Source organism: Carica papaya, chromosome 5, assembly GCF_054855325.1.
Source record: "Carica papaya isolate Zhongbai chromosome 5, ASM5485532v1, whole genome shotgun sequence".
Taxonomy (NCBI): domain Eukaryota; kingdom Viridiplantae; phylum Streptophyta; class Magnoliopsida; order Brassicales; family Caricaceae; genus Carica; species Carica papaya.
Window position 1 is genome coordinate 35,640,325 of NC_142313.1, and position 8,778 is coordinate 35,649,102.

Sequence of the window (8,778 nt, forward strand, 5' to 3'; positions counted from 1 at the left end):
TGATTATTAGTCACGTAACATAATAATATTATCAGTTTAAATTTTAAAAAGTTTAACGTATAGTAGACTTATATTAGACTTTTTAAAATAAAAATTAAAAAAAGTTTTTCAAATTTTTTTGTATATTTTTATTATTTTAGTTTTAATTTCTATGATATTTACTTATTAGCAATTATATTGCAATCTAAAATTGCTAAAAGATAGAAAACATGTATTGAATTTTTTTTTTTTTATAAAAAAAAATCCTAAATCATAAAGTACTAAGTTATTATATGCTCTAAAAATTATTATATATAATTAAAGTATTATGCAAATTTTATAATAGATTTGAATATTTTTTACGGTCGGGTATTAATTTTACGAATATAGTAACAAAATAATCTCACAAGGTTACATAAAACAGATACTACATAATTGTTCTCTGTATAAATAACCTAATATGATACTCAGCTACGATCATTTCTTATTTGATGTTTTATTCAATATCTTCATCAATGACATCCATAAAGTAATTAAAAATAGATTAGCTTAGCATATCAAAGATATGCTCGCTACAATAGAGAATTCTTTTTTCCTATTATGGATACTGAGAATTACCAGAATACCATATCAGAATTGATTGCTATCTTTAAATAAAAATTAAAATATACCACATACTAAAAGAAGCCCAAATTTCTGAGCCTATAGTAATTTAGGCAACGGTCATTTTCCTCGACACTTGAACACCAGTTAGGTTGTCTGGCATGCTCTTTAGACTCGATCACACCCAACTATGTGGCTCTCTGTTCCTGAATTAAGGAACTTCCTGCCAAAGCTGTAAAACTGACCAAAATAATTCTACATTAGGGTTGTAAAGTTCATCTTTGCATGAACAATGATGGACACAAATTCTTTTCTGCGGGAGTGGGATTTTAGCTCATACCCACATTTTTAAGACTACATGTTGATATCTACAGTATTACTATTTTATTTTTTTTCTTTTTCAATCGGATCACTTTGTATCTCGATCCCCTTTGGTTTCTTTGCTATCTATCTCGTTCGCTGGATTTTGATTCACCATAAATCTCCAGCTATCTCCTTCCTCTATTTCCCACTGTTTCTTCAGTTCATAAATGGCTTTTGATGCTGCAGTAGCAATTGCTGGATTGCTATCTTCTGCAAGTCTCTGTAAGAACAGAAAAAACATCAGTTTCCACACATCAAACGAAGATGAAATCTATTTCTTTCAGAAAACCCCACCAAATCTATTAGGTGTCCTTGATTTTGGATATAGTCATGACTAGGTCCATTATTCCAAAGCATCATGAACCTCCATTTAATTTTTAGAACGAACTTTTATAGGGCTTGAGAACGAGGAAGGAATAAGTAACCTGTAATGCTCCCATGCCGGCATTTCCGAGGGTCCACATGGATGGGGCTGCTGCCAAAGCATTTGCTAATGCTTGTCTAACAAAGAAAATCAAAGAAATAGCATACAAGTATATCACGATTTAGTTAAAAAGCTTCAAAATTTGTTCAAAGTCCCTTTACATGTGGGATTACCTTGTATATTAACCAATACATAGTCGAATGGCATACAAACATTCAGAAAGAATGCAAGAGAAGATGCAAACAGGAAAATGTTGGTTCAACTTCATATATTTAAAACGGCAACAAGGAAAAAATTGCAGATTTAGTCACTGATTTAGTAAGATCAATATGTCATATTTGTACAGATTCTGTCAGGCAAGTATTGGAGGGTAAATTCACCAACCATTTCCAAAAGACTACAGTGTGGCAATGTTGATAATTGATTGACAACAAATTAAACAGAGAGTCTTGCAGTGACCTATCTGGATAATCTAGATGTTCCACATGGCAGTTTTCCTGAATGAATCAATGATTATAAGGAAAATTATTTCAAATAAGTTGAAAATTTCTTGTAGGTAGAGTATTTAGTTCATAATTTTACGTCCGTTGGATGAACTCCTGAAATGAAAAACAGATAGAATGGCGTGCTATGACTAAATAGATTACCTAGTATTAACATCAGGAGAACTCGAACATTCAGCCAATAGTGAGGCACTACTTTTACCATCCATTGCATCAAGATCTATGAGTGTTCTAACTACCAATTCAAGCTGCTCAAGAACAGAAAGGAGCATGTAAATAAATGAATCAAGAATAATTTATCAACAGCTCCATCAGATAAAATACAAAGTCTTTGAACCTCTTCAGGATCAGTATAGTCAATTCCATCAGCTTCAGACAGTGCAGACGCCATACTCCAGTAAGCATCCTGTATGAAAAAAAAATGTAGAACAATGTTATGCTTCCAGATGAAAATTGATGGATGAAATAACTTAAGACAGCTGAGAGATAGGACCTGAATAGCAGTAATACGGTCAGTGGAGACTTCCCCAGGGAAGAAGTCAAGAGCTTTGCCATTTTTCTCAAGCATTATATGCTCCATCATGTCATTTGCTGATATAAGCCCTTTTTCTCTACGCAGAGGGCTAGATGCAACGGAAAATTCAAAACTTAAATATCTTGTATAAAAGAATAACAGAAGGCTAAGAGAAAAAAGAGCCGGCAGCTAGGCATGCCATAATGGTACAAACTTACAAGTCGTACATCTTCCTCACCATCATATCATGAATATTTTTAATAAACTGGGGCAATCATATAAAATGAAATAAAAGTCAACATTAGAACCATAACATTAAAAAGCATATGCTATTGAAATTGGAAACTTGTGATGAAAGAAGGGTCTGAAAAAGATCATTAATGAAGGTGAAAACCAGAGATAAACTTATAAAACTGTCCCTATCCAATGTGCAAATCATAAATGCAAGAATTGACTTACCTCCAAAGCCATTAATGAATCTTCCATGGCACGTTGCTTGGCACGGTAGTCAGCAAGACGTAGATCAGCCTGAAAAGAGATAATTTCTGCATGAGGATAAACTAGATTTCAACTGAAACAGGATTCAAACCAATTCTTTTTTTTTTTTTTAAAAATGGATTTTCAATTTCCTTGATCAGCCATGACGAAGAGCGACCATTTCCATTACTTAAAATACCAGAAGAAGTTCAGGTTTCAGCAATCTAATACATCTGACGTTTCAGAGTGACTTAAACTCAAAACTAAGACACTTTACCTCCAAAGCACCATCACTCCAATGCTTATCAGCAGCCCTTTTTAATCTAGACTGAGCTTTGTCTTTTAAGATCTACAAATGGACAGAAAGCGCATTAGACATTGAACTGTAGAGCACCCAGCGATGGATTTCATTGTGGCCAACAAACCAACAATCAATATGTATACACATACAGTAGCAATATGACGAAGACGCTCGGCCTTTTCCTTGACATCACGATCAATTTTCTCTGTGTCCTTTCTTGCTCGAGCTACTCAAGAGAAAATTAGCTTAGAGTCAGCATAGGGAAGATAGTGGCAGCGAGTTACAAAAAGCAAATGAGAGAGAATAAACTGTGTGGCCACCATTTAAAATGGAAAATAAATATGCTCCCATCTACTTGATTCAATCACCAAAACCATCAACATAATCCTCACTCTCCCCTCACCTTCAGAGAAAAAGAGAGAAAAATAGGCTGCAAAAAACAACTAAAAAGAAAATGTTGAAATCCTCTACTTCAGTGAAGTTGTAATTGCTGTACTAAACATGCAAAGTACACTTCGGATGATAAGGATTAAACTCACTTAACAGCAAAGTGGAAATTAACAAATTTATTGCAGTGTTCCATGAAATAGATAGCTGGCATTAAGAAATGAACAGAGAGGTATCTTACCATCAAGTTTAAGAAACCCTGAACCAAGAATAGCAACATCTTGACGTGCACGTGCATCCAGCCTCATTATGCCACTAAAAGAAATTAGAAAAGAATGAAAACAGAACTCTGAAAACAACAGGGATTTGAAAAGAAAAATAAATACCTTAAGAAACTAAGTGAACTTATGCGGGAAGCTTCTCTTGTAATACAAGAAATATCAAAATTTTCTAATCTTGTTTACTGTGGTTGACATAAGACATAACTTGTGGTCAGCCACGAACATGTGATCAACAATTTAGCAAAATGGAATCCCAAAACTAAAATTACAAAAGAACTGTTATATTGAGTCCTTAAACTTATTTCAAAAAATATATATTGAGTCCTTAAACTGTTGAAATATATGCATCGATTTTGATAAGAAAACACTTAATTCTTACTAGTGTTGCTTTGAGATAATATTTAAAACTAACAGTACAGCCAAGAAATAAAGCAGCTGGATGGAGCTGAAAAAGTGCTCATGAGCTGAAGGAAAAGAAGATGAAGACAAGAACATATAATCAAAGATCTCAAAGAAGATCTTCAAGAAGAAAGTAAAGAATTAAATCTCTTGGGTATCATCTCTTTAGAAGTTATATAATCTCATAATGGCTCAAGAAGAAAGCTCTTTTATATCAGATAACCAAAGCTTTCAAAAGATAAAAGTATTTGGAAGCATTTTATAAAATATATGTTCTTGAAACAAAAAGAAATCATGAATCACATTGAAAAATACTCTAATCTCACTCGAGTTATATCAATTTCAAGACTCCTAAATACATGCGTATTTGATTACTAGCAAAAAAAACAAAATTCAGAGTTTTCAAAAATGTCTCTCTAACAGCTAGTTTCCTGTCAAGTACATAAGTATCTTTCATCGACCCCATTTCAAAACGAGAGAGAAGAAGATTTCAAAACATAACATACTAAAAATCAATTTCAAAAATCTTATTTCTCCTTTTCCAGATACATAATGGATTATTTACTTTTGAAGAGAGAGCTTTAAGACAACTTTTGAAATCTGCTTTGGATTTTTATGATCTGTGTTTAAAATTGTTTACAAAGATGATTAAGAAATAAATTTAACAAAAATCTTTTCTTGAGACAAATCGAATAATTCTCAACTTCATGTTTTTATTAGATTTTTTTTCATGAAAGAATACTTGAGATTACTTTATAAAAAGATTCCGTAATGATTTTCTACTTGGTTTTAGAAAAAGACTACATTTGATGTCAAATGGGCATATCTATATTCTTCTTGAAAAGTAATGTGATAGTCTAGGATATCCTCACCATAATGTACTCTGATTAGAGACTATAAATATATTTTGCTGAAAATATACATTTAATATAGTGAGAAAGTCATTCGGACATGAAACTGTTATATGCTCTACTTAGAGAGCTTAGTGCTAAAGTATTTAATTGTAAATAGCTTACGCTTGTGCCAAAACAAAACAAGTATGAATTATTGCTTATGAGCAAAAACAAGATAGCCTAGCCAGGATCAAACAAGTACAGGCAGTTACTTGTGAGCCAGGAAAAACAAGACAGTTACTTGTGATCCGAAGACAAAACAAGTTATATATGATTGCTTGTGAGCCAGGGACAATCAGAACAGTTATCTATCTTTCGGAGACAGAACAATTTGTAAACGGTTAGCTAGCAAGCCATGTGTAAAACAAGCCCTTTTAGCAGAAGAAGTTATTAATGAAATTATCAAGTGATGACTTGATGAGAGGATGGAGGCACATGTTTTGGTCGAACCTCTATAAATCTTGCATGCATCCATCACTTCCCTTACTCCTTATTTTAATTATTGCTCAAGTGTTTTATTCTAGCTATTAATTTTGTTGACTTGGATTTAGCTGAGTTCTTGGAATACTTTAATCATCAGGATGCTCTCGAATATCCACACAATTCACTGGTATAGTGTTAAAATCAGGGATAAACAGATAACTACCATCAGTAAAGTATATCTCAGTCTGTAAAGCTTGGTACCAGATACATTAGTCATTTGAAATATTTTTAAACTCATGTAAGAACAAAGTTCTATCAATGCTATTGGATAGTGAACTGAAAGTGGTGATTTTATGAGATACAACAGAAAAATATTAGGAAAATAGAATAATCTTTCACTATGTTAGAGAGACATCCTACTGAGTGTTAAGTAATAGTGATATGAAATGCTCCTCAACATAATAAGATGGTGATCAGAAACTAAAGGTGTCCAACGAGTTGATTGTTTAAGACTCTTCTATTGCCAATGTTAATGCCTAAGAAAGAAAGATAAGCAAATAAGAAAATTTTGCAAACATCTAAGAAACACAATTCAGCTCCCTGTTGAGTTGCCACACTATCAAGGCCAACATTGACTAAATCATTAGAAAAAGAAGTACATAAAATTTACCGAGAAAGCAAGAAAATGTCGTTACGAGCCCTCTCATTCACATATTTCGCATCATTGCATACATATTTACAAGCTTCAGCTAAGCCCTCACTTGAATGAATAATTCTCACAGGCATGACTGGGTCCTCATTTTCCTCCCCTCTGGTTTGTGCACTGACAAACAGCAGTATAAATTAAAAAGAACATAAGAATCGTGTAATAACTAAATGGTGAAAACTGATCAACTAGTTTCAGCAGCCAATACACAGGTATGGAACTTATCTAATAGTACCCATTTATCTTACCTGGATATTTCTGAAGAATCACTATAACTTTTATCACATTCTTTTGCTTTACTTTTATGCGTCCTTGTCGATAAGCATGATGTCGAAGATCTCCGTGAAACCCAAAAACTAACTGGTTTTGCAAGCACTTTCCATAATCCATCACTGGAGAAGCTGGATTTTGCAGTCAAACGATATCTGTTGCGGGGATGATGAAGCACAACTTCAGGACTTGCAGGAGGTAAATTACTGTGTTTTGTTGCCTTGGCAAAAGAACACACAACTCCAGGAGACTGAGAGGTATCTATTCTCTTAGCCACCACAGGACCACTTGAAACCTGGCTTGCATTAAATGCCATGGTCAGAGGATCAAAATAGGAATGAGATGACGTCAGATAGCATCTTCTTTATGAGAGCATCTGGAAGCTGAGATGAAGATAGATCAAATTTGGTTCAGATACTTCTTATAAAATATGAAGAAGTAACATAAAGAAAATGAACGTAAGATAGAAGTTTTTAAGTCACAGACTATGGATGCAAAGGACACTATCGTTTCAAATAGTTTTAGTGGAAATATTCTAAAACGTGAGGAAAAACAGAGAAAGAAAACACTACTGAGGTTCAATATGAACTTTATGAGTAATAAAGACTGTATCTTCCAGTGTTTGAGGTCATTTTATAAGACAAATTCACAAACCATAACATTGCCCAAGGATGTTACCATAAGAACTAAAATATCATTTGATATGTAACATTGAATCATACTCGTCATATAGGATTCACAATCGAACTGATTCCATATTACTTGAATTCCTTGGATCTCAATCTTATTTCCTTTCTATATATCCACATTCCTACACAATAAAACTAACACTTTCTGACCAAATTCAAGCTACTACTTGCTCGCAAACTATCTCAATCACAGTGCGAATTCCAAGTATTCACTACCATTCAGTTTAATTTCCTCCTCATCATATTATAATAATAATACTAATAACAAGAGCATATTTAGGGATGTTTACTCGAATGAATTAAAAGCAAAGATTGATGAGTTTAGTCAGACTAAGATTTTAGCAGAAATTACCAGAGAGAAAACAGACAGAAACCCATCAAAATACAAGCATTAGGGAAGTTAAAAGTGAGTACAGAAATCAAGAAATGGAAAGAAACTGGTAATCAACCTTGGATTGGAGATAAAGCGAGAAAGAGAGAAGGAAGAAAAGAGGGATTTTTCTGTTGGGGAAGATGATTTGCAGCCACAAGCAGTGTGTGGTCCAGTGTGAGCCAACCCAATAGAAAACTAAGCTTTGGTTGCTGATGCGGTGACTGGCACCAGATGTTGTGGATGGGGATTGCCACGTGGCGCCTGGGATGTTCTCCTATGTACTGAATCCTCTCTTTTTCTCTTCGCACTCAAGCCGCCCTCTGTTTATCTCAAACAACCAACATGACTAAGAGCTGAAAAATATGTACTTTTATTTTTAAATTTCTGATAAAATAACTTTAATAAGTATCATTCCAGTAACTTCATGATACTAACTTCAGGAAATGGAAGGAGCAGATTACTACTGTGCTTGAATGCATACATATAGACAAGAAGAATCTCTAGCCCCTACTGCTAAATTCAATTTACTTCACTGCCCAGTAGATGAACTTGAGAAAAAGGAGATCTGCTTATCTAAATGACTATGTTCTTAAGAGTTCTATTGGCTTAAGTGTTTCATTTATTGTATCTTTTTAAATTGTTAAAAATAAGAAAAATTTTAAAAATCTAATTTATCCCCAGAGTGATAATAAATGTAACTCTTAAGAATATATTTTATGAACGAGCAAATAAAATTTTAAATATTACAAAAATAAAGGAGTTAGAGAGATAATACAACTATTATTTTTATGAAGGCTCGAGATAACAATCTTGCTTATACATCCTCTTTCAAGCTATTACTTTGAGTGTTTGACTAATCTTCAACATATTTTATAAGTGTTACTTTAGCTTCATTTTCTTAAAAGAATTTCCTCATCTTTCACAAGAGTTCCTTTTATGGGTGTTGAATTTACTAAAAATAAAATTTTTATTTAACTAACAAAACTTGATTATAGTAATGGTAAGTAGGATTGAGTTCACAGAGAATTGAAGACTAATTTTTTATATTAACTAACGAATGAAGAGTAAACCAGGGGTGAGGAAGAGGGTTTATAGAATTTAATACGTAAAATATAAAATAAACAAATAACAAAATAATATTAAACATGATTCTTGCCTGCAAGTTAGAGACTTAAGCAATTATAAAAAGAATT

General features: G+C 33.1%; 1 protein-coding gene across 4 annotated transcripts; it reads right to left on the minus strand.

Moving 5' to 3' along the window:
- Nucleotides 1-607: 607 nt before the first annotated feature.
- On the minus strand, nt 608-7,957 carry LOC110813196 (senescence-associated family protein). Of its 4 annotated transcripts, none has more exons than XM_022040237.2 (13): nt 7,662-7,934; nt 6,502-6,906; nt 6,218-6,370; nt 3,793-3,866; nt 3,314-3,390; nt 3,141-3,212; nt 2,846-2,914; nt 2,605-2,651; nt 2,366-2,495; nt 2,210-2,278; nt 2,017-2,120; nt 1,371-1,446; nt 608-1,165 (listed from the first exon to the last, which is right to left on the minus strand). In XM_022040237.2, exons 2-13 carry the CDS (start codon nt 6,837-6,839, stop codon nt 992-994), a joined length of 1,383 nt encoding a protein of 460 aa, XP_021895929.1. In that variant the 5' UTR covers nt 6,840-6,906; nt 7,662-7,934; the 3' UTR covers nt 608-991. The 4 variants fall into 4 exon arrangements, 3 of the variants coding, with proteins under 3 accessions (XP_021895929.1, XP_021895928.1, XP_021895930.1); XM_022040236.2 differs by having other exon boundaries at nt 7,565-7,933; XR_015819325.1 differs by having other exon boundaries at nt 965-1,165; nt 1,240-1,446; nt 7,565-7,957.
- Between the last annotated feature and the right edge of the window lie 821 nt (nt 7,958-8,778).

Coding starts and splice junctions, on each gene's coding strand:
- LOC110813196 (XM_022040237.2), bottom strand. CDS start 6,839: ATGGCATTTAATGCAAGCCAGGTTTCAAGTGGTCCTGTGGTGGCTAAG. Junction 3,867..6,217: donor GACATTTTCTTGCTTTCTCG/GTAAATTTTATG, acceptor AATTTCTTTTAG/TGGCATAATGAGGCTGGATG. Junction 2,121..2,209: donor ACTATACTGATCCTGAAGAG/GTTCAAAGACTT, acceptor GTTCTTGAGCAG/CTTGAATTGGTAGTTAGAAC.